Here is a 25,715-nt window from a genome sequence, read left to right on the forward strand (position 1 = left end):
CTCCTGTTGTCACTTTATTTATTCTTAGATTTGTGTAACAAAGTTTAACACCTCTTTAGGGAATGGCTATTCTAACTGCAGTTAATCAAGTTTCTGAAAGATTCAGTCAACAAATATTAACACGTTTGAGAAGATGTGATTGACTCAGTACACTTCCTTTTTTGTGTGTGTGGCAGTAGTGATTCCTTTATTATCAATACTCTACATGTAACTGAATTAAATTCTCCAATCAAAAGAAATGGAAGGGGGCTGGCCAGTTATCTGAGTGGGTTAGAGCACAACATTGTTAACAGCAAGGTTGTGGGTTCAGTTCCCAGTAACAGCTGCCAAAAAAAAAAAGAAAGAAAAGAAAAAGAGTTGGCTGAATGGATAAAAATAAAGATCCAACTGCATGCTGCCTATAAGAGACTCATTTTAGCTTTAAGGACACACATAGGCTGAAAGCCAAAGAATGGAAAAAGACATTTCATGCAAATGGTAACCAAAGGAGTGCAGGGTGATTATTCTTAGATAAAAGAGACTAATTCAAAAACTGTAAGAACAGACAAAACAGGTCATTATTTAATGAAAAAAAGGTTAATTCATCGAGAGAATATAACAATTGTAAATATATATTGATAGAGTTTGGACGTGTTGTCCCTGCCAAAACTCATGTGGAAATCTGATCCCTATTGTGGTAGTGTTGGGATCTCTTTGAGTCACTCAGTACACTTTCTGCCTCTTTCCCACTGGGTAGCAACAAGAGTTGGATGTACCAGGATTTCCTACCCCAGTGGGCTCACTTGGGCCTCTTCCCACCTGGCCTGTCTCAGGGAAGTCAGGCCAAGCCCCAAAGTGCAAAGACTTTTCAAGCTTCTGCTGTGTCATGTTGCTAATGTCCTGCTGGCCAAAGCAAGTCACATATCAACTGGCCAAAGCAAGTCACATATCAAGCCCAGAGTCAATTTGGGCGAGTAATGCTTAAGGGCATGGGCCAGTGATTTGGTGTGATTCATGAGCCATTACCTAACAATCTACCACACACAATCCTGTACATAACCTGAAAAATGCAAAAAAAAAAGATACTTTTCGTACTACTTTAAATTCATGTCTTATTTCTGGGTCTGGTCACTGGATTAATATATTTTTATGGAACTTTATAATTATAAATAGCATGATCATTTTGCCTTTTTGAATACTTTTGTTAAAGGTTTTAATTTACTAAATGGAAACACTGAAAATATACCAAAAAACAAAAAAGTTGGAAGACATTTGTCTCAGTTCAGAAGGTAGGCCTGATTAGTCAAAAGGTGGTCCTGTGTCCTTTGCTTAGTGATTAGTTCAAGAAAGGGCTGTGATTGTAATATGGGTCAATGAGACAGAGATTTCTTGGAGGATCCAAAGAAAGGGTCTTTTCTCCCGAGAGTCATGGGAAGCCATCCTTGTCTACCCCCTGCTTGACCTGAATGAACAGGGACAGAATATCGAGGGTTGTTGACAGAGGCCAGACCCAGGGCAAGAACCAGCTTGGGATGACGCATCAATTGGTGGCAGCACGAAGGGAGGGAAGGAATCTGGGTCTTTGACATCATTGAGCCTATGGATAAACCAGCCCTGAAGCCTGCCCTACCCATGAATTTCCAAGTGTGAGCTAATACACTTCCTTATTTTTTACAAGCAAATGTTAGTCAGGTTTTTGATACTTGCAGCCATTAGCATCCTACCTAACACAGCCACTGTGTGTGAAATGTTGTACCAGGGCTGTGATGTATCCACTATCACTGGCAGTCCTCTATTCAAGGGCTTCCCATCTCATTGGACTCAGACTATGGCAGGTTCTGCACCAAGCATGTGTCCTAGAGGAAGGCAGTACAACTGCAAAGCTATTGGATCATTGGGGAGGCCTCCTGGAAGAGGTGACTGAGCTGGACTTTGCAGGATGGGAGTCAGAGAAGAAGAGAGAAAAAAGGAGAAATGTAAGCTAAATTTTAATGTCAGAAGACCATCAAGCCAGGAAACCACAAAAGTGGTGATTTCTATGTTTGGTCAATTTCTATCATTAAATAAATGATGATCAAGGTGACCATGGTCCTTGCCTTCACAGTTTATAGTCTAGGCAGTGGGCCAGAGGAATAAACAAACAATAGCAATGGGGACAGGTAGTATGATGAGAGGCCAGGTCATGAAGAGCATAATTCATGCTCATGGGATGGTAGGGGAAGCAAAACTCTACCAGCACAGAACAACTCTGAGATCCAGAGGGTGCATGAGCAGGGACAGCTGTGGCTCAGTGGTGGTTTCTACCATCTGGGTGGCAGGTGCCCGATGCCTGCAGTACCCTCAGTAGAACCACTTGGAAAGCATGTGGCCTCATAATTTGGAATAACTTCCCAGCAGGAAAAAAAAAATTCTTCAAGCGGCTGGCATTGGCTTTATCCTTCCTCTGCTTACTATGATAAAGAGCAAGATGCTCATGCTTTGGGGAAAAATCTAGTAAAATGAAATTAAATAAGAAAATTAGTACATTTCACCAGAGTGTTATTCTTTTAAGACAGTGAGCTCTTAATACTGCGTGGCATTGATTCTACTCTCCAATGTCTGTCTTACTGCCCTGATTAAAGGCAGGGACCAGCTTAGAACCAGAATTTCAAAGATGGGGGAATCCAGCCTCTCCATTTTACAGACAGATAATAAAAAATTCACAGTGAAATCTTGTGTCCCTTTCAGCATACCAGGTTGCCTTGCCTGTCTCTCGCAGCATCTAATGCATGCATTCTCAACTCAATGGGGGTGACATTGTCCCCAAAGGGACAAATATGGGTTTTGGGGAGGCAGAAAAAATTACATATTACAATGGTTTGTGGTCCTCCAAAGCTCAACTCTACCCAACAAAATCTTATTTCTTAGGGAGAAATTTAATTTTTCTCCTGCGATGGGCCAGTAATTTTTAAAAAGTGAGAAAAGAAATGTTGATGTAGCCCAGTGTGGAGCACAGAGTAGTGATTTTCAGATCTTACTGTGCCATTGTGAAAGCTTTCCACCTGGACTTCTAGTACCTGACACCTCCCACTCTCCCCACCAAAGGACTTGGTCAGCTTTGTAGGTATCTTCTTGGAGTCCAACCACACAACAAATATTTGAGGGCCTACTATGTGCACTAAAGCTGGATTAGTATTTCTACAGCACTCTTGTCCTGGTCCTCCCTGTTCAAAAACTTTCAGTGGCTTCCCTTGGCCTTAAGGATGAAGTTCCAAGTAGTGAGCCTGGTGTTCCAGCGCTGGGAAATCTGACCCACCTAATTCTACAGCCTCAGCTCCCCGCTGAATTCTCTACTCTGGGAGGACTCAGTGCCTGTCTCCTGAATACTTCATGACTTTTCGTCGTGGAGCCTTTCCCTCTCATTTAAATCCTTCCTAGTCTTCAAAGCTGAGAATGGCAACTCCTTTTCCACCCTCCATGATGGAATTGTTTTGTTGGTTTTAGTTTTACACTTTACTCCCCATGAGCATCAACCTTTGGCCTCATATTAAGGAATTCGTATGTTCTTTCCAACCCACAGAATAAGTATTTGCCTTAACACTGCATCCCTGAGTTGGCCTGCTTAGCAGGGTATTTTGACAAGCAGTGTTCACTGTGACTATCTGTATGTTTGTGCAGTCATTCATTAATTCATTCACTGATCATCTGCCATGAACCAGTCACCATACTAGATTCTGGAGACATACAAGGTCCCTGCCCTCTACGAACTCCCAACCAAATGGGAAAGATGTTTAAATTACAATGTCATAAAGGCTATCTTAGAGGTGTGGGAACATGCGGGAGAGGCAAACAGCTCCAGCTTCCCACATACAGTGTAAGACCGGCCCGAAAGCACAAATTTTACTTGTTGGGAAGGCTCATCTCACAAAGACCAGGAGACAGAGATCGCTGCAATCAAGCAAGAGGTTTTTATTTCCAGCATGTTGGGGTCACTCCATCTTCAGGACAGAAACAGCCCCAAGCTCTTAACTCAAGCATCTTTTATACAGTTTGGTAGGCAGACTTTGGTAACAGGATGGGTTGTACGCCGTTTATTGGCCACTTTAAGCAATTTTTAAAACCATTGGGCTTTTACCTTTTGGCGGGCAAAGGAAGGACTGAGGTATTGACCAACAGTCTACTCCTCCTTTCCCCCCTCTTTTTTCCCTTGGTGTCCAAAGATATGGAACTGGTCATGCTATTCCTGGAATCGAGTGAGCATACTCCCTTCCTGGAACTGGGTGTACTTTGGGCAGTTTGGGAAGTCCCACCCGCAGGGGCTTGTAAAGCCTTACGCAAGCTAATTACAGAAGCAGAAAAGCTAGTCAGTTAATATTCAAGGGTGGGGGAAGGGGTTCAGGTCCACAACAGAAGAGAGGAAAAGCATTCCAGGCAGAGGGAACAGTGCTGCAAGGCCTGGAGCAGCTAACCAAATGATGTGTTTGAGACACAGTGAGAAGGTTGGTGCCACTAAGGTCTACACCTCCACACTTCTCAGACTTTAATGGACAGGTGAATTCCCTGGGAGCATGTGAAAATGCAGATTCTAATCCTGCAGATCTGGAATAAGGTGGAGATTTCACATTTCTAGCAAGCTGCAGTGAGTTACAAGGGCTCACAGCACACTGGCCTGGGAGAATTAGGGCAGTTAAGGGTGACTACCCTCTCCTGCTTCATTCAAGAGAGGCACAAATGCTATTTGTTTAGAATGAATGCCTCCTGGAAAGAAAACAGGAAGTACTCTGCCTTCTCTCTCATTCCTTAGATGTAAGGCTGTAATCCTGTATGGCTTAGGCTCCAGGGCAGACCTGACATTTTGTTTTGGTCTTTATGTCGATCTCCTGCATTTATCTCTTGCCACAGGAGAGGCATCGCCCAAAGCAATCATGAGCCCCCCTCACCCACTCAAGACTCCTTTTGTTACCAGACAGCAGTTCCAGTCTTGGTCAAACCATGGAGGAGACCCTTTTGTGAAAGCAAGGAAAAGTAAAGGAAGAGGGATAGACCTATGGGACATTTAAACAATAGGACTTAGTTGAAAAGTGAAAGTACACACAGAAGGGTGCATAGGCATCCCCCATGAGGGAGAAGTGCCCTGTGGATCCTTAAGGGGATGGTTTATATGTTGTTCTGGGACGTGGGTGTTTCTCTGTCTTAAGGGGAGGAATATTTGGCCATGGGGGAAGATCTAGGGTATAAGGCCTAATAGGTTGATGTGAAGTTGCATCAGCTTCCGGTCACACATCCCTGAGTTTCTGAAGTTTTTGGTCCTGCACAGTGGCCTTTCTGGTCTAGCATCATGGGTGGAAGTTCATACAGTGGTCATCTGCACTTTCATTCCTCCTAGTGTGCAGGTGCTGTGGTTTTTGTAATCTGCAAAGTTCCAGGTGTAGCATGCTGATTGGTAGGATGGTTAAGCTGTCATCAGCTCATTATGGGTTCATTAACTGACAAACAAGAAGATTGCTAGTGCCGATCCAGTCTGAATATTCATGAGCAGCCTCCCTGGGGCCTGTTCCTATTCTGTCCTGCCTCACTTTGACAATCACACAAGGGACAGAGCTCCAGATACCCTAGTGTGGTGACAACAATGTGCAGTGTTACCTTCATCCTTCCAATGAGGGGTATCTTGATTTGATTTATATTGAATACAGTAAAGCCTTGTTAATTCAGGCTCCATTAACCATAAATTGGTGTAACTCAGATAGTTAATATTTACTTCTCACATCATTTCTTCAAAAATAGGACAAAGTTTGGTAATGTAGTTGTGATTATAAAGATGATTAAAACATTTTAAAAGATTTCAAGTAAACTCACGTGGCTTTAGAAACACTCATATTTATATGTAAATAATTATCCATTCCTTACAAATATTTTGTAATTTGTTCATTTCCTAAAAAACTGTAATAGACAATGCTGCTGATCTACTTCTAGGCAATAAAGGAATGACAATAATAGCAACAGTCCATATTTATTGAGAGCAGTAAAATGTTTTTTATACATGTGTAATGTGAAGAATCAAAAAGTTAAAAACAATTCTAAAAAATTACATTGTTGGATTTGGTCAAAATGCATCCAGAACAGGAAGTCCACTAAACCCTGTATTTGTATAAAATTATGAGTCTTGAATTCTGTTGTGAAGCTTTACTGCCAGAATTCATTTGAAGAACATCTAGAAAGACAAATTGTGGGGGGTGGTGGGGGAGGAAATACTATCTGCCTATTAAAGAAGGCTATATTTTAGTCTAATTTGGAGCGTATCACTTGGATTTCCTTCTATCCCCCAGTGTTCACTAAATGCTGTTTAAAAACTGAAACTTGAAATGCAGGAACAAAATGGAAATTTCAAGCCAAGTTTGCTTTTCTCCATAAAGGCATTTATTTTGTGCTACCCCATCATGTTAATCTTCAGAATATTTGTAACCAATAATTGTGAAATAATTTAATGTTTTGAGATTATCACCACAATACGTATACCTGTTTGTATGTTCAGGTGCACATGGGAAATTAAAAGAAATCAATCCCTTGGATTTGTCAAGTGGATTTACAAGATATTGAAATATATTTAGGTTTAAGTGACATAGTTCTGGTAAACTACTAAGGTGTTTTAACTTTTAATATAACCATATTGATTTATTTCATACAAAGAGCCTTCTCTTTCCTTTCAGATCCATCATTTTTTATAGATAACTTTTCCTTTAACTATAACATATTCAATTAATTCGTGATGGCCTCCAAACTGGTAAATCAAATGCTCCCATCTAGAAAGAAATCAAACATTACTTTAATACATACAGGTCAAAATTATCACTTCATCAATAAATGCTAAATTTAAAATGCAGTCTCTAGAGCCGGCCCATGGCTCACTTGGGAGAGTGTGGTGCTGAAAACACCAAGGCCATGGGTTCAGATCCCTATATAGGGATGGCCGGTTAGCTCACTGGAGAGCATGTTCCTGACAACACCAAGTCAAAGGTTAAGATCCTCTTACCAGTCATCTTTTTTAAAAAAAATTTAAAAATTAAAAATTTTTTTTAATAAAATAAAATGCAGTCTCTAAACATTTCTTTACACATAGGCATCAATATTTGGGCTTTTTAAAAAACAGTGTTGTACATAACTAACTGGTCTATGATAAAGCAAACATTGCTTAATAACATTATTTAAGTACTCGATCTTAAAATATTTGCTTCATTAAGTGACGCACAGATGGTAACAACAGCATTATTTTCAAAAGAGGATGGTTTCTGACCATGGGGAGGAGAATTTCAGAACTGCTCTACTCTGTTGAACGTGAGGACCAAGAGCTGTGAAAGCCTCTCAAAGGCTGAAGAGCCATAGGATTTACAACTTTTAGATTTAGAACAATGAGACCTAAATGGTCTCATTGGAGGCCCAAGTGGCAACAGATAGTGGATGAGTAATAAGAAACAGGAACAGGAAAACCAAGTTAAGGCTTTTTGGATACAGTGAAATCAGAGAAGAAATAAATCACAACCAGGGTAACAAGCTAGAGTTGGGAGAAATCAGAAGGTTGGAAGCTGAGCAGAAAAACAAAAACCCATGCCAAAGGGCACAAGTTCAAAGTCCAGGTAAACAGAACAGGAGCCTGGAAATCTATGAAAGAGGTAAGACAGATGAAGAGACCTAAAAGTGTGGTCTCCCCTGTAGTTTAGGACCTGTAGGTAAACTTTCTAGTTAGAAAAAGGTAAAGAGAAAGGGGATTGGGTAATTTCTAAGCCTAGACAGAACCTGATACTAATAATTAGCAGAAAAGGTATTTAAACCTCATCTACATATTACAGTGGACATAAACTAAAATAGCTAAGTTGGGAGAACACTCACCTAGATGCATTGATGATAATGAGATCTCCCCGTTTGCCAACTTCCAAAGATCCATGTGTGTGAGATTTCCCCAGCGCATAAGCTGCATTGATGGTGGCAGCGGCCAAGGCCTCGGGCATGGACATTCTCATGTTTACACATGCCAGATGCATGACCATTGGCTAAAGCAGGAAGAAAAAAGCATTTGAAGAAAGTAACACATGGCAACTGCTACTTAGGACACTTGTCCACACAGCACAACAAGCACAGGTAGTTAAATGTATAGGTGGAATTGGCTAAATTGCTATGGAAAAAATCTAAATTTACACATAAAGGTTCTTGTGCTTTGGAAAAGACCCCTTTATTATTGTTTTTAATATTTATTTACAACTTTTCAAAACCACTTATTGTGTGAGATGAAGCTTATTTCCACCCTTATGTATTAAAACCTCTTTGAGTTTATGCTATTCTCTGAAGAGAGAAAGTGGATTATTATAAAACCATAATGCGCAAGACTGAATCAGAAAATAATGCAAACAGAAACTTCTCTCCTCTCTCTATGCCTGGAGGCATTTATATGGTGCAGAAAAATCCAACTATACTACTGTCTACATCTTTTTTTCTTGTTTCACAGGAAAACATTTTTAGATCTTTTATACATTTTTAATAGCGAGTGAAATCTTTTAAAATTATTTATATGCCTGGTAGATACCCTGCTCAGAAATTCACATGAAAAAATAATTACCATTGAAAAGCAATATGCATTAGGGTTGAAATCACTGCCCAGAGCAACTATTACCCCTTCATCCAACATCTTTCTGGCTCTAGGCTGCTTCAGTCTAAGGGGAGGAAGAAAAGATGTCAGTCTCTAGAGTTGGAACTTTTGTAGAATATATGTTCAGAATGGAAGAGAACTTGAGACATCTAATGCTTTCGTGTTCTGGAAGAAGAAACAGAAACTCAAGGGTAAGTGACTAATGGTGGAGTTAGCTAGAACCCCAGGACTCTTGATTTTTACAATTCTGCTTCTGAAACTACTGGAATATGACCAATTTGTTTAATTCATGATTGTTTATCTCAAGAATTTTATATATTCAGAGATTCTTGCTAAAAAAGAACAATGTAATTTACAAATAGTTTTCAAATTTAATAAACATTTTTGTGATTCCCAAATTAACCAGTTATTGAGGTTAGAATAAAACTATTTTGGGCTGGCCCATGGCTCACTCGGGAGAGTGTGGTGCTGATAACACCAAGGCCACAGGTTCGGATCCCATATAGGGATGGCCGGTTTGCTCACTGAGTGAGCGTGGTGCTGACAACACCAAGTCAAGGGTTAAGATCCCCTTACCGGTCATCTTTAAAAAAAAAAAAAAAAAAAAATGAATAAAACTATTTTTATTAATTTCCATTTTGCAGTTTTCTATTCATATCTCTCCCCCCCCTCTTTTTCTTAGGTTTAGGTTTCAAACCTTTTTTTTAGGCTCTTTAAAATCTTGAAGGCCCAAGAATCTAATGTGTAAAATTCCATTTTTCTTCCTGGAATAGGCATCTCCCTTACCTCCTTGGTGAAATAGTCTTTGTAATTTAGGACATAACTCAAAAGTTATGTCAAAGATAAACAATACCAGATACTAGTTAAAGTGATAAGGACAGATTTAATTCAGCACTAACTATTGCAATAGGGAAAAGGGTCCGGCGTGAACTGAACTGAACTTCACTATGTAGAGAGGTAAATGGGCATTTTAAAGGCAGAATAAGGAAGTAGGGAGAGAAAATGAGGTAGGCGGGCTCAAACAGAGTCAGGGAGGTAGAAATTCTCAAAAAGCAGAAGAGGGGTGGTCAATGTGATCCAGGTTTGTTAACTGGCACTTGTCCGGAGGAGAAACAAACTACTCCTATCTTATGACAGGAGGCAGCAGAGTAAGTTCATGCAGGAAGCCCCAGGCTGGGAATAGGAGCCAGAGGCCTCTTGTTGCATATTTGCCTTTCAAAGAGATGGTTCTCATCTTGTCTTGAGAAGACAGTTTCAGGTGGAAGAAGAATGACATTTCAAAGGGGCAGGCTTATCATTGCAAGCTTTTTAAATGCTCTAAGAGGGGGTTCAGGGGCCTATCTGCCCATCAACAGGTTTTGGGCTGGAATAAACAGAAAATTCCCCTGGCAGTGTTGAGCTTTCTCAGGCAGGCACTGTAAGGGGTTGGGGGGGCCTCCTAGATGCAGGTTTGAGCAGTTAGAAACTATGCTAGTGTTTGCCACAGTTTCTCAGTGATGGAGATGGAGATGGGATGGGGAAGGGATGAAACTGTTTGTGCTGAGAGTCTGCAGCTTTTATAGCCCAAAGTTGAGGCTTAATCTAGAAGAGGGCTCAGAGGACCCTGTCTAGACTTTGATCAAGGTGAGAATCTTTGTCAGTTACCTCCTCTGGGAAGCCTTCCCAACCACCGCTATTGGCCACCACTTCCTCTGGCCTCCATAGCACTCTATTCCTGCGTTTAGCCCTGGTAATGCCAGACAGCTATTGTTTCATGATAACGACCAGACCGATACATTATGGAGCGGCACTGCCCGCTGGTTGTTCCATCCAGAGCGTAACCCTGGCCCCTCCCTTGACATCCCCTCTACCTCTGGCCATATATCCATTTGATTGGTCAGTGCCCTGGCTAAGCCAGCTGTTAGGTGTTTAGACTATAGCATCTGCTTCTACTGCTGGGAAGCCCAACAGAGGCTAAGGATCATGGAAAGGACCATTTCTTTTTATTATAATTTATTTTTCCTAGGGCCTAGCCCTGTTTCTGGGTAATTAATATTTTTGTTTGAATGAATGAATGAATAATACTGTTATATCCTACGAGTGTACTGAATGTGGCAAAGAATAGAATAAGTTTATAGCCATGCTCAAACTACATAGGTCTCACTCATGTTTTAAATGAAGTCTACCTAAGTGTGGCATTCGAGGGCCTCCACAAACTGAGCACAACCTTCTTCAGGGTCTGATTTCTTATCACTACCCTACCGAACACCGCACCCTAAGCACTGGGGTTTTCTCTCTGAACATTCCTGAGTTTGCCATTCTCCTTGAAGAATATCCACCTCTCCCTGAAAAGCATTTGAGCTACCAGCCCTAGCTCACACCTCACCTATCCGTGTCACCCAGCCAGAAGAGGCAGCCCTTTTCCGAACTTCTATAGTTCTTACTGTCTACTCATGTATCACACTTCATACACTTAGACTGCAAGTTCCTGAAGGCAGGGCCATGTCTGTCTTACTCACCACTGCATCCCAGCACCAGTACAGTGCCTGGCATAATAGCTGCTCAGTAAAGGTTTGTTGAAAAAATTCTTCAATTTTTTATTATTATGTTTTCGTTGCATTCATGTTTTATTTCATCCCCAAAATACAGGGACTTCTTTGTAGTTTCAGTGGAAAGAGTATAGTATCTTATATACAGTGCTTAATAAAACTTGCTGGGTCATTAATTCAGCCATTTATTCAAAAAGCACCCAAATAGTGTGTACTGTGTACCAGGCACTAAAACCTTAAAGTCATCCTCTACTGCTCTTTTTCTGTCACGGTCTATATCCAATCCATCAGAAAATCTTGTTGGCTCCACCTTAAGACTATGCTGTAGATTGAGTGTCCCCCCAAACTCACTGAAGCTTAATTCCCACTATAACTGTTGAGAGTGGGAAATCCTATTATAGTAATTGAAAGGTGGCGCCTTGAAGAGATGATTAGACTGTAGGATCATGCCCTAGTGGATGGATTAATAATGATGGTCATTGGTGTGGTTCTGAGGGCTTCAAAAGGAGAGCATGTGTGAGTCCCTGTCTCTCTGCTCTGCCATTCTGCCGTGTGAGACCCTGCATCACTGTCACCATCAACAAGGCCTTCACCAGATATGTTCCCTGGACTTTGGGCTTCTCAGCCTTGGAAACTGTAGGCAATAAATATTGTTTCTTTACAAATTACCCAGTTCCAGATATTTTGTTATAAGCAACAGAAATGGACTAATACAGACTACATCCAGAATCCAGATAATTTTTATTCCCCCTGCTACCACCATGGATGCAAGTCACCATCATCTCTTGCCGGGATATTTGCTAGACCATCCTAACTGGTTACCCTGCTTCCACCCTTACTGCTACAGTTTGAATGTGTCCCCCAAAGTTCATGTGCTGGAAACTTAATCCCCGGGGCAACAGTGTTCAGAGGTGAAACTTTTAAAAGGCGATTAGGTCCTGAGGGCTCTGCCCTCATGAATGGATTAATGCTGTTATCGTGGGAGTGGGTTCGTTAGCACAGGAGCGGGTTCCTGATCAAAGGATGAGTTTGGCCCCTTTCCTCCTTTCCTCTCTTTCTCTCTTCCTCTTCCCCCTTCTTGCTCTCTTGCCCTTCTGCCAGGAGATGATGCAGCAAGAAGGCAATCACCAGATGCCGGCACCTTGATATTGGACTTCCAGCCTCTGGGACCGTGAGAAATAAATCTCTGTTTTTTTATAAATTACCCATTCTCGGGTACTCTATTATAGCAGCACAGAACAGACTAAGACAACCCTCCCCCCATACTTATTCTCTATATAGCAGCCAGAGGGAGTTTTTAGAAAAATAAGTCAGATCATGTCATCATGCTGTTAAAAAACGCCGCAGTGGCTTCTCACGGGCTTCCAGTCCACGCCATCAACTCAAAGCCATACAAAATCTGCTCCTCCTTCTGACCTCATCTCCTGTGCTTTTCCTTGCTCAGGCCTCTCTGGCCTGATTCTTGCTGTTCCTCAAACACAGTCAGTGTGTTTCCAGCACTGCACATGCCATCCGTCTGTGCAGACACTCCTCTAGACATCCTCACTTCTTCCCCTAGTGTGGCTCACTCCCTCACTTCCTCTAGGTCTCTGTTCAAACATCCCCTCACCAGAAAAAACACAGCACCCTGCACCCAAATGCCGTCTACTCTCTTGATCTACATTGATGGCTTCTTCATAGCACTTAGCACCACCTGACATTTTATACATTCACTTGTTTGTCTGCAAACTGTCTCCCTTCATTAGACTGTGAGCTCCATGCGGACAAAGACTTCACTGTTTGATCTGTTGCTGCACCCCCAGTGCTCAGAATAGCACCTGGCAACCAGTAGGCTGCAACACACATGTGGATGGGTGGACTGCTAAATTATGAGGGGTGCAGAGATGATTCTTGCCCTGAAGCATTCCCAGTCTATGATTGACAATTTGCAGGACCACTTAAAATGTTTTCCAACTGTTACAATGTGTGAGAGGAAGGGTACAGCTTCAAATTTCCCTGCAGGTCATTCTGATGGCCTCCCCTCCCCTTCCAGAACTACTTAGAGGTTAAAAAAAAAAAAAAAAGAGGCTGTGTAAGTATTAAGGAAGCTCCATAAAAACTAAGGTGAATATTTCCTGAATTTAAATATTATATGCAAGTATACATAAAATACATGATTAAAGGAAGCCCTTAAGTGGTATAAGGCAATGGTTATTCTAGAAATGAGAACCAAGAGAGAGTTCAGGATACAGAGAAGCCAGGGAAGAGACTGTGGCTTTTTGTTTGACCACCATTGTCATCCAAATGGGACACTAAACCTATCTGTGGTGATGGCAGATGACAGCCACCACTGGCATAGGAACAAAGTTCAGACCTTTAATGCTGACCTGCCCTTCAGGACCACAAAGTCTCAGATTTTTGTTCCATGTTAAGAGATTCAAGGCAAGTTAAAGGAAGAGTTTTTTGCTTGTTTTTCTGTAAAAACTTATTCCTTGGGTGGTGGAAAATTAACCAAATTAAATATTGCTCGACTTTGATAACTATTGAGATTTGTAAGAAAAGTCGGTCATACAGGGAAAAGTTTACTGATATTTCCTGATTGTAGTCTACATTGTGTTTATTTAAGAGAAGAGTAATAATAGTAAAAATGTGTAATATCATACGTGTATATAAAATCATAACAAATTTGGGAAAAGTACTGTAATATTCCTTTCTTCTCCCTTCTAAGAGTTACTCAAAGCCTGGCCTTTCTCGGCCTCAGCACAGTTCGTGTCTGGGGATGGATAACTCTGTTGTGTGGGGCTGTTCTGTGTATTGTGGAATGTTTAGCAGCATCCCTGGCCTCTACCCACTAGGTGCCATAGCATCCCCTAGGTGTGACAGCCAGAAATGTCTCCAGACATTGTCAAATGTCCCCTGGGGGACAAAATCACCCTGGGATTGAGAACCACTGTCCTAAAGCTGTAACTGCAGAATCCAATCACCCTCCCCAGAAGGCCACGTATCCTAATCACACAGAAAGCGCACAGTCCTAAGAGAAAAGAAACTGCCTCTTGAATGACGGCCTTCCAGACCACAGACTCGGCAGCTGTCATGTAAGTGGTACAAGGAAAAGGGCAGAAGACCTCAGATCCCATACTTGGTAGAATTAGAGCAACAACAGTTATAAAGATGGACTAAGTTATTCAATTCATAGCAGGCACCCAGCAAAATCTCTGGGAAGACTTTATAAAATATGCTTATACAAGGTACTTTGAAAAGTCATGGAAGGATTCCTATTATCTTTTAGTTATACTTTTCCATGAAGTTTTTGAAGTACCCTCATATGTCTCCTCTTTCCTCCTACCCCCAGGATTTATGAAGAGCCTGGTACACGATTACAGTACCCACTAGCCTCCTCTTAGAAAATGGTTCATTCAGATTCTGAGGACTGCGAAATATCCCTCACATCTTATGCATGTTTTTATTTTTATTTATTTATTTTTTTAAAAAGATGACCAGTAAGGGGATCTTAACCCTTGACTTGGTGTTGTCAGCACCACACTCTCCCAAGTATGCATATTTTTAAAAGTATAGAGCCTACTTTACTATTTTGTACTTATAAAAGTAATGCATATGGATTTTTTTAACTGAAAAATTCCCAAATCTGGGGAAACAAGAAAAAGAAGGCTCCGCCTTCCTTAATAATCCCACCACTCAAAGGCAATTTAGGTCTAAGCTCCGTCCTCGGGGTAGTTCATTTATGTACATCGGTCCAGAGTTGGCATCTTCATGAGCTAAGTTTCCTTCATCTGCATTTTTAAGAGATTTGCAATGGTCATGAAGTAATGTTTAGGCACCTCGTCTGTGTCTTCAAAGCTTGCCCTTACAGCCCTTGTGTTGCGGGGGGAGAAAGGACCTTACCTCAGCATGTAGGCCGTGGTGGGCAGAAGGACAGCAGAGCACCTGACCGTGGCCATGGCAGCAATGCCTTCGTCACTCACTTCCTCCAGGTGGCTGATTGCCTGGGCTCCCAGTTCTGCCCCAAGCTAAGCAGAATGGACAGACAGGGAAAGATTTGACCAACGGCACAAAAAATCAATAAAGTAACATTAAATGGTTTTTCCTACCAAAAGAAACAGCTCTCTTTCATTAAGATTTCTTGTCAACTGCCTCTTATAAGCACAAGCCCCCGAAGGGGTAATTTTATGAATCTTATGGATCAGAATACAACTTTGAGTAATATGGGTCATAAAACCTAATTATATTATATCCTAACCAAGATGCAATCAAGAAAGATATTTTGGAATGTCATTGTACTCAGTGAAAACAGATCAGATAAGAGAATAAACTTTAAACATGTGGAATCATATGTATAATCTGAGAATATCAACTTGAACTTGATACTTTTCCAGATGAAAAGTTCGAGCTAGTTTGTTAGAAGAAAACGAAGAAAAGGACTGCCGTGATCACAGAAGCACCGCGTTAAAGTGGATCCCTTCTCAGCCTAGTCTCATCATCTTCTTTGTCCCTAACTGGACGAACTTTCAGACACACGCACACCAAGTGCCCCAGGCTGAAAGGTGACATGTTAGGCATTCCAAGGAAAGGAAAGCAGACTGATATTTGGTGATACTCTATGGCCCATGGAGGTTGCAATGCCCAAAACCAGGGCAGGGAAGAGCCAATCCCTTCATCAGCAGCTTGCTCACGTCCAAGAGTATTTTGGATCGGGGCCCTGGAGAGTCTGGGGCTTCACAGCATAGATTATGTTCCCAGGGCGAGTTTCTTCCTGACCTTGGGATCACCCTCACTGTTCCAAACTTGATTTGCTCATTCTCTTAATTTAATCCACCAGTTTCTCTCTACTACCAAAAGTATCTTGTTGACCACCCACTTTACATTCATTCAACAAACATTCAACAAATACTACAGGCCATCTGTCCTCCAGGCACTGTGCTAACCTCTAGGGGTAGGGCTATGCAAGGCAGGGGCGCAATCCTCAGTGTGTTTCCAGCCCAGTCGGGATCAAGGAGGCGACTGTAACCCAGTGGGGTTAGTGCAGGGAGAGGCCATAACCCACTGTTGGAGAGGTTTGGCAAGGAGTCCCAGATAGCTAAGACGAAATATGGAAGGGAACTAGAATTAGCCAGAAAAATGGGAGATCAGATGAGAGAAAGAGCCTCACAAAGGCATGGGGTGTTAACAATATTTTACTGTGGCAGTTTCATGGTAGAGAGGCTGGAGGAGAGGAACAAGGGTGGGGGGAGATGGCGTGATAAGCAAGGGCTGGATCCTGGTAAGCCATAGATGGAGTCTGGACTCTTTCCTAAGAGCAATGCTAAGCCTTTAAGTGGTTTTAAGCAATGGAGGGGAAGGATAAGATGCACTGAGGGAACGGATTAAAGGAAGGGATTAAAGTGGAGGCAAGACTGGAGGCAAGAAGAACAGCTGTTGCAGGAATCCAGATGAGAGCTGATAGTGGTTGAACCAGGCAGTGAGGGGAGAGAAGTGGAAGAGGATGTAGTGGTTGGTCAAAATGTGGTAGGTGAGGGGGAGGGAGGAGTCAAAACGATGTTCAAGTTCTTGACTTAGGCAACAGACAGGTGGATGATGTCATTCACTGGGGCAGGAAACACAGGACAAAATTTAGAAGTTACATTAAGAGATCAAGCTGTTTTTTCACTTTCTTGTTTTTTTTTTTTTTTTTTTGGTGACTGGCTGGTACGAGTATCTAAACCCTTTACCTTGGTGTTACAAGGCTGTGCACTAACCAACTGAGCTAACCAGCCAGCCCTCAAGTTGGACATGTTGCGGGTGAGATGCATGGGGGGTATCGGCATCTGTATGTAGGCCCCAAGGGCAGTTGTTTATTTAGCTCCAGGGCTTTGAGGACAGACTTCTAGACTGACGACTGCAGAGACTTTGTCTTATTCACTGCTGAATTCTCAACACCTGGAACAGTGCCTGGTACATAAAAGACACTCAAACATTTGTTGAAAGGATGAATAAATGAATCTGTGCAAGAAATATAGATTTGAAAATCATCCCATGGCTAGTAATGATGTGTTCCACCAAAACTGCTCTAGATGCTGCCACAGAAAGGTCCTAGAAGCTACATGTGAAACTAATGTACTATGTTAGTGCGTGTGAAATTCATACACTATGCTAACATGGCTTTGTGTGCCAACTAAAATATGTTGTGGATTTAGCACGTGAAACCACAGACGGACATCTTTTTCTACTATATTACCAGCAGATGATAACAAAAGCAAATGGTCAGCAAGAATGTGAGTTTCTAATAGTGGTCAGGGTTTCCAAGGCTCAACCAGACCAATGTGCTCACTGTGAAAGCAGATTTCCCCTTTTCAGAAGGCTACGCCTAACTATGAACAAACTAGTTAAGTTTTCCATAGCATGCATGGGCAAGAATGAGCGTTGACCAAGGAAAAGCCAAAGTCAGCCCTACCTCAGCAGCCTTCATTGGGTGGAGTTCATCCCCATGGAAGTTAATCCGTAACCCCATCTCTTTTCCACTTTGAAGAATCCTTCTGGTGGAGTCGAGATCAAAGACGCCCTCCTCACAGAACACATCTATATTGTCCACGTGGATCTCCCCGTATCTGCAAAGCGCCTTCAGCTTCGGGAGGTGGTTACTGATGATGTCGTCAGCAGCTTCAGTAGCAGTTTTTCCTCTGAGGCAAGAAAATGAGATTACCATGGGCAAGTACTTTTTAAAAAATGGAGAAACAGTTATTTGGTACTTGGAAAACCTGAGAAAAAGTACAGGTAAATAACCTGAAGCCTCAGAAAGGTAGAGAAAGAATTCAAGATAAAACTCAGGACTTCTAACAATTGGGCCACGCCTATGCAGCAGGGCTATTGACAAGACTTCTGTACGCTCCGGTCCCATACACAGAGGCCCAAATGGCTCATCCATGCTCACACACCTGTGTAGCCTTCGGGGATGCCAGCAAGGCCACCTGGCTGAGAAGCTGAATCTTCTTGACAAGGACACTCAGAGAGAGCATTCTGGATGCTTCTCTGACAACCTATCTGTGGTCCCCTTACCTGGGCCCCAGTATCGCCCTGCCTTTTGCTTCCTCCACAATGTTTCCTGAAGCACTGGCCTTGGGCTTCTATCTCACCATCTGGGGACACAGGGGAGGCCGACCGTGAGAGGCCCTGAATTCTAAAATTCTGGGGTAGTTGTATATTAGAGAGGGCTGGGCTTCTAAAGTCAGATGGACATGGAGCTCTGCCCCTTGCTGGCTACATAACTTTGGAGACATTATTTAGCTGTTATTTGAGCCTCAGGTTTTATCTATGGGGATCAAGATGCAGAGGCTTATTGGCAGACAGAGAAACTTTCTGTAAAACTTCAGCCCTGTATTTGGCACGAAGAAGACTATCGCTCAGTAAAACCATTTAGGTGGGTAGGTAGGGGTCAACTATGAGGAGACAGGCACTCACAGAAATTATTTATAATTCTCAAGACAATCATAAAGAATAGGGTGTTATTTAGCTCTGTTTAACAGATGAGTAATTCATGTTCAAAAAAGTTAAGTCACGCCCTCAGAATCACTCAGCTGGAAGTAGCTAAGCTGGATTCAAACCCAGTTCTGGCATCAGTCCAAAGTCTAAGACTTTTTCCGCCAGGCCAAGTTGCTTTCCCTACTGAAAAATAAGCAGACTATCACACACTTCATATGCTGTTTGAAAAAAATCTACTGTTTTCTATAGACAGGATGTCTCAAAAGTCTCAGTGCAGTTTTAAGCTTTCATAATTCCAGAAATATAAATACTAAAAACTTAAAAAAGATCATTGGAGATATTAAATATTTATGTTTCTCTTCTACATAATTAGCTTTGTAAATGTTGAACCATAAATTTTAATGTTAATTTTTTTAGTTCCTCTGATTTAAGATGGTAAATAAAAATTCACATTAAAAATTTATATTTCTGTACAACATGGTGACTATATTTAATAACAATGTATTGTATCCTTGAAAATCGCTGAGAGAATAGATGTTAAGCATTCTCACCACAAAAAGTGACAAGTATGTGAGGTAATACATATGTTAATTAGCTCAATGTAGACATTTCACAAGGAATGTGTATTTCAAAACAACATGTTATACACTATAAGTATATATAATTTTTATTTGTCTATTAAATAAATAAACTTGTACCTCGAAGTTCACAAAAATAAATATACGTAAAATAAATTTAAATGACTAAATTTTCAAATAATGTTTGTATGTATTTACATATCTGAGTTCTCAAAGCTTAAGACTGCACTAAGACTTTGGAGACATCCTGTACATGTTCAAGCCCTAGATTTACTTTGGATCTTTCACTTCTGAAACTATGGGCCTTCCTATCTAAAAATTCCAGGAGCAAGGGCCGGCCCGTGGCTCACTTGGGAGAGTGTGGTGCTGATAACACCAAGGCCACAGGTTCAGATCCATATATAGGAGATGGCCGGTTAGCTCACTTGGGAGAGCGTGGTGCTGACAACACCAAGTCAAGGGTTAAGATCCCGTTAACGGTCACCTTTAAAAAAAATAAAACAAATAAAAATAAAAATTCCAGGAGCAAAAGGAACTCTGAACAGATAAGATGCAGGCGCAGAAGGGGACAGAGTCCTCTACAGTAAAGCCATGTAGGAGAAACTTTCTAGATTAAAAAGAAAGGCTAAAAAACACAACAATAAAACAAAAATGTTTTCTGTTAAGTAAACTAAGAGTCACCCAGACTGCAAGGTTTGATCTGTCTCCTACCAAGTGTTACTAATAAGCTCTAAAGTGCTTTTATGCTAATTAATTACCACAGGAAACTATTCAAGTTAATATCTGTAATTTTAAAGGACCTACAAGTGGCCATTTCTTTCTGCCAACCAAAAGAGTTTGAAACATCTCTTCTTTCATCCTAAAAGGACTAGCAAACTGAGGAGGCTGGCGGACCGCCTTCCTAGAACCACATGTGCGAGATGACTGGCCATCAGAATCCGAACATCTTTCCAACTGCTTCTATTGGTCTCCCTGCAAAAGCTGAAGTGCTGATCCACCTCCACCCCTGCAGAACGCAGCTGCGAGTTGAACCCCGCGTCCACCCGCTGAGATTACTTGGGCACTGAGTGAGCCCCACAGTAAGTGGCCGAGATGTCGATGTCCAGTTCCCGCCGGGCGCGCTCGATCACACGCAGCATCTTGAGCTCGGTCTCCAGGTTGAGGCCGTATCCGCTCTTGCACTCCACCAGCGTGGTCCCAGCCCTCACCATGCACTGCAACCGCTGCTGGAGGGAGATGAACAGCTCCTCCTCCGAGGCTTGGCGTGTGCGCTCCACGGTGAAATGGATCCCTCCTCCGGCCTGGTGAATATCCATGTACGTGGCCCCTGCCAACTGAACACACGGCGCACCCATAGGTCGGGCAAACGCGGGGAGGCTGCAGGCAGGTCTACAGAACCTCCCTCCGGGGGTGATACAAAAAAAATGGTTAAAAAGCGACATGGCACGGGCACCAACTGGTCAGATCAGAAAGCGTGCTGGGACACACAGTCCTGGAGGCCCTTCTCTGCCAGATGCAGGACTGTGGGGAGTTCATAAGGTGGGCCCAGGAAGGGACTGGAGTGGCAGAGATGGAAGATGTGGTGAGTGGGCAGTTGGGGTCTCAGGACAGCAGCAATTAAAAACTGGTACAGGAGTATTTCAGTATTTTAATAATCTGCTTGGCCCTCTCTATGTACCAGCTAAGTAAGTCTCAGGCCCTCCCTACATCACTCAGCATATTTGAGAAAACAAAGCTTAGGCAATTCAGTGAACCCTGCTGCCAGTATTCAAATCTCCACTAAAGAGACCCATGGCAGTTTCCACATCTCAGTATTTGGCCACCAGCGTTTGGAGCCTGACCTTTGTCACTCAAGCAAATAAAGAAGCTCTTCCTGGGGTCCCACTGGGCTCCAGTTATTCCTGGAAGCAAGGGGTGCAAAGAAAATCTGCAAGCCTGGGTCTCCTGGCCAGTTTTCACTTGGGGTCTGTCATCCTCCAGCTGGTGACCTCAGTCAACACCCTTTCCATCTCTGGACCTAACTTTCTTCATACGTAGGTAATGAGACAATTGAACTGCAAATCTCTAAGGTTGCATTTGACTCTGAAATTCTGTGATTTAATTTTTAAATAACGTGAAAATGGCTCCAACCAGGGATTTAGGAGTTGGCTATGGCTAATATATGACTAACACAGACTACATTTTATGATTTTTAATGTTTCATTTTTTGAAAAAAGAACAATATAACACAATTCATTTTAGTGATTAATAATATATTTTTCCAAGTTTGACTCCAATGAATGATGATTTTCAAACTGTTTCTTGGAGCCCTTTCAAAGGCTACTAGAAGTAGTGAGTTGGAAGGGGAAGAAGGAAAAGAGAAGAGAAATTAGTAGGCAATGCAGCTCTGCTCTGTTTTAAAAGGAGAATTCTATAGCTAAAAATTTTCAAAAACTGTTCTACTTAATATGATTGCTAGTCCTGCATATAATATAAAGATTTGGGGCAGTTATAAATAAGTTAGTTTTGTTGTCATTTGTTTTCCATACCCAGGCAAGTAAAAATATCCACTAAAAAGACACGTAGACATATGTTGAAAAGCTTGACAACTTATTAACTCTTTACAAAAAAGACTTTTACATTTGTGCTTTACTTTGATTTGCCATTATTCATTGCAGTTACCTTCATTGCAAACTCATGAACTCTTTCACCAGCCCATACCGGATGTGTGTGTGCATCCACCAAACCTGTAATGGATACACCAAGTTATTAAATAGAAAGTACATAGATAGCAAGCAGACTATACCATGCTGCTCTTGGGAAAGCATGATATTGGCCATCCATCTCTTGGAGGAAGGAGGAAGAGGAAGAATTTGTCTATGTGGTTCCCTTGATAGAGAGGAAACAAGACTACCTTTCTGCATGGTTGGTCTAGAAGGCTCTAATGGAGGAGAGTGACTTAATATGATGAAAATATCCCTTATAGAAATACAGCTCCTTTTGTTCAGTAAGTTCATGCTCACTAAATAAACTTTTAATCCATGTTGTCAAACCCATCAGCTGAGTAAAACCAAGGACTACCAGGGTACTTCAAAGGGCTCATGGAAAGATTTGTATATCTTTTAATTCTGTTTTTCCACAAGCTTTTTGAAGTACCTTCGCATATCACCAAGGAATAATCTGTTCGTGAAAACAGAGTAATACAATCCACACACCCCCTCCCACAACTTTGAGAAGGAAAAATAGGAAGTCCGAAGGATGAATCTATCTTCAAGAAAGAACTATATTTGAAATAAAGAGATACTATAAAGCAATCACGTGTGACTTTTGTTTATCTGGGTACAATTCAGTGTAGTGTGTCTTTCTGGAATATTTAAAATATTATGGATTAAATGGCTCATTAATGATTCTGACTGGACTACATCAAAAGTCCCTATTCAGATTGCTTTCTACTATATTATCTTCTTTCTCATAACATTTCACCCTGACTTTGTCTCCTGACCGCCAAGAACCAGAAGGCAGAAGTTCTGTCGGATGTGCACAGTGAACGTTTTAAAAATATAAAAAGCTTATATAAATTTTATATAAAATTGTATTTAAAATTTACTTATAAAACTTTATAGAAGAATATAAAATATGGACATAAAGCCACTATGTTTGCGTAGAACTCAAAACTTGTGAAACTTATTGTGGATGATTATAAGAAGCCATGCAACATAGGTAACATAGGAGATGATGTTTAATAAACTGATTCTGTTGTCAAATCACTAAAGATAGAATTACAGTGAAATCTCTACATAGTTTTTGGGGGGTTTTTTTGTTTTTCCTTTTCTGCCTAGAGCTTCGTTTCACACCCTATACAAATTTAGAGTATTTCTGGTATTAGAGACAGCAGCTGCCTTGTCTGCCTCTCCTATGCAATAGATTAATAGTCTCTGAACCTAAACACAACACAGCTGTTTTCTCTTCAGCATGTGAGTATGAAGAAGTGCAGTGAATTAATGGATTTGATTTCCAGATTTCCCTTTACCTGTTTAGTAACCTTGTATAGGATATTTCACCCCTAACCTTCAGTTTTCTAATCTGTAACATGTAGATAATGATACCTACAGAGCAGTTATAAAGATTCAACATGAAATCGTGTTTGCAAAGCAGCTAGACATTCCATAGTAGAAATTCAATACATGGAGTTATTGTTATTTTTTAATATTATTGTGAGACCCTACTTAAAACAAGCTGCTACTCTTTCTCTTTACATTCCTAGAGCAACTGTTAAAACTACTTTCAGAGCGTTAAAAGAGATAGGTACCTGGTAGGATACACTTTCCAGAGCAGTCAATTCTTTCTTCGAAAGTTTCTTCAGAAAACTGTCTTTGGATAGCATCAGCAGGACCAATAGCTTTTATAAACCCATCGCTGAAGAAAAATCAAGAAATAAATTACTAAAGTTTGGAGAAATCTCACTAGTGATTTAAAATACGTTTTTGGATGCCTTGGTGTCAATCCGTCAACACTTATTGTGTTTCCTTCTTACACCTGAGTCTTTCAGAAGTTCAAGACAAAAAGTCAACCCACGTGCAGCAGAGACTGCCAGTTGTTCCCCAAGATCCATGTTCCCTTTTCCCACACTACTAGAGACCACCCAGAATGAAGACTACATTTCCCAACTTCCCATCAGCCAGCTGTGCCATGTGACTAACTTCTAGCCAATAGGATTGCTCTCTCTTCCTATTCTTACTGGCTGGAATACGGAGGCCGTAACTGGAGATGGAGCAGCCATTTTAGATCACGGGACGACTGTCAGAAGGCCACCGTGCACCCAGAGCTAGGAGGGATAGGCGTGGATAGCAGGGGTCTGGATCGTGAGGACTCCACACAGTACCGCCATCTACTAGCCCTGGATTCCTACCTCTGTGTTTGTACATAGGAGAGAAATAGACTTCTCTCTTTTCAGCCACTGTTAATTTGGGACTTCGTCACTCACTGCCAATTAGTGTTTCAAAAACTGAGATCCTGACCTACACACCTGAGCGCTGGAATATGCTGCGAAAAGCAGGGGAGGATAATCGATCCAAAATAGGGACCGAAGGGGTTTGGGTAACCTAACAGAAGGTAAGATGGAAAGCAGAAACTGGACGCCAAGGACAGACATTATGAAAGGAAAAGAAACGATGGCTGTGGGAGTCATGAGGAGGACAAACTTGGGGACGGAATAAGACATTTAGTTCAGTCTCCTGATTCATACAACTCTTCCTCACTAACAACAGCTTTCCCTGCCCCGTTAGGTAATCCACCCAGTGTGCAGTGAACCTGCGGTGGACAGGACCACAGGACTAGAGACTGACGCTCGAACAGGAAGCGACAAGGAGAACGCTCCCATTCAGGGTTATTTTTCTCCTCTTCGATCAAAACCGTGGCTCACGTGGCTTGGAGATTCTGACTGTCACGAAGATGTTTTACCAGCCGAGGCCGGATCCTGCTACGTCCTAATGGGATGTTGGGCTCCAGCGCTTTTTTTCACCGAGTGACAACCCGAGGCAGTTCAACCTGCTAGCGACAGGTGCCCAGAAGGCTGGCCTGCCTGTGTCTCTCTGGGTGCGGGAAGGCTTGTCCCCCGTTTCCCTCCACAGAGCACAAGTTAGAGAAAAGGCGGCAAGCCGGCGTGGCCGGCCGGTCCCCACCCCGGGCGCCCGCCACTCACGTGCCGACCACCAGGCTGGCGCCGTCCAGCACGGCCAGGCCGTGCCGCGCGTCCCCCGCCAGGCAGCGCTCGCCGCGGGCGCACACCAGCACCGCCTGCCGCGCGTTCTCCAGCAGGAGGCGGTGGCCGCCCGCCATGTCGCCGGGCGCCGCGGGTCTCCTGGAGGCCGCCGGGCCCCGGCCGCGGGTCCGCGGGCTGCGCCGCCCTGGGCCGGGAGGGCGGGGCGGGGGCGGGCGCTCGCCACGACGCCCTTTGCAGCCTCGGGGGACGGCCCGCCTGCCCCGCCACGGCCACAGCGGCAATAATGGCACCAAGAAGAATGACGATCCCGAATAAGCGTTATCATGGAGTCCCCTCTTTTTGGTCGCCTTGTCATGTTCTGAGTAAATGAGGTAGAGATCACTGTCCCTAGTTTTCAGGAAAGGAAACCGAAGCTCGGTCACCAGGAGACATCTAAGGGGGTCGCATCGATGCGGAAGGGGGTGGCCCGGGGCGTATGGGACTGGGGAGAACCTCTGTCCAGGGGCAGCTGCGGGAACGTGGGGTAGAGCCCGGGAGGGGGCACAGTAAGGGAAACCTGCGTCCAGGGCAGCGGGGAGACCGGGCCGCCGAGGGCACCCGGGAGTGCGGCGGGGGGTGCGGCGGGGGAGTTGCTCTTGGGCCCGCGCGGCCGCGAAGCACCCGTGCGTGGCGGGCGCCGTGCACTTCGGTTGGCCAGCTGCCTGCCGGGATCCGCAACCAGACGGTCCCTGAGATGGAGGGGAACCGGACCGCGGGAGGAGAGAGCCGAGACTAGAGGACCGAGGGGCGCCTCCGCCACCTTCCCCCCAGCGCCTTCCTGAGGGATTGGTCGGAAGGGCTCCTGGATCCAAACGCGTGGA

At 42.9% G+C, this 25,715-nt stretch overlaps 1 protein-coding gene across 1 annotated transcript; it reads right to left on the minus strand.

Moving 5' to 3' along the window:
* Positions 1-6,670: 6,670 nt before the first annotated feature.
* Positions 6,671-24,971, minus strand: AMDHD1 (amidohydrolase domain containing 1). Its single transcript, XM_063076296.1, has 9 exons — positions 24,835-24,971; positions 23,443-23,549; positions 21,816-21,880; positions 20,211-20,488; positions 17,552-17,777; positions 15,007-15,131; positions 8,567-8,660; positions 7,843-8,003; positions 6,671-6,758 (listed from the first exon to the last, which is right to left on the minus strand). The coding sequence occupies exons 1-9, from the start codon at positions 24,969-24,971 to the stop codon at positions 6,671-6,673; spliced, it is 1,281 nt and encodes a 426-aa protein (XP_062932366.1).
* Positions 24,972-25,715: the final 744 nt, after the last annotated feature.

Source organism: Cynocephalus volans, chromosome 12, assembly GCF_027409185.1.
Source record: "Cynocephalus volans isolate mCynVol1 chromosome 12, mCynVol1.pri, whole genome shotgun sequence".
Lineage (NCBI taxonomy): Eukaryota > Metazoa > Chordata > Mammalia > Dermoptera > Cynocephalidae > Cynocephalus > Cynocephalus volans.

Coding starts and splice junctions, on each gene's coding strand:
- AMDHD1 (XM_063076296.1), bottom strand. CDS start 24,971: ATGGCGGGCGGCCACCGCCTCCTGCTGGAGAACGCGCGGCAGGCGGTG. Junction 23,550..24,834: donor GCCAGCCTGGTGGTCGGCAC/GTGAGTGGCGGG, acceptor ATTTTTCTTCAG/CGATGGGTTTATAAAAGCTA. Junction 8,004..8,566: donor ATGCATATTGCTTTTCAATG/GTAATTATTTTT, acceptor TTCCTGCTTTAG/CCAATGGTCATGCATCTGGC.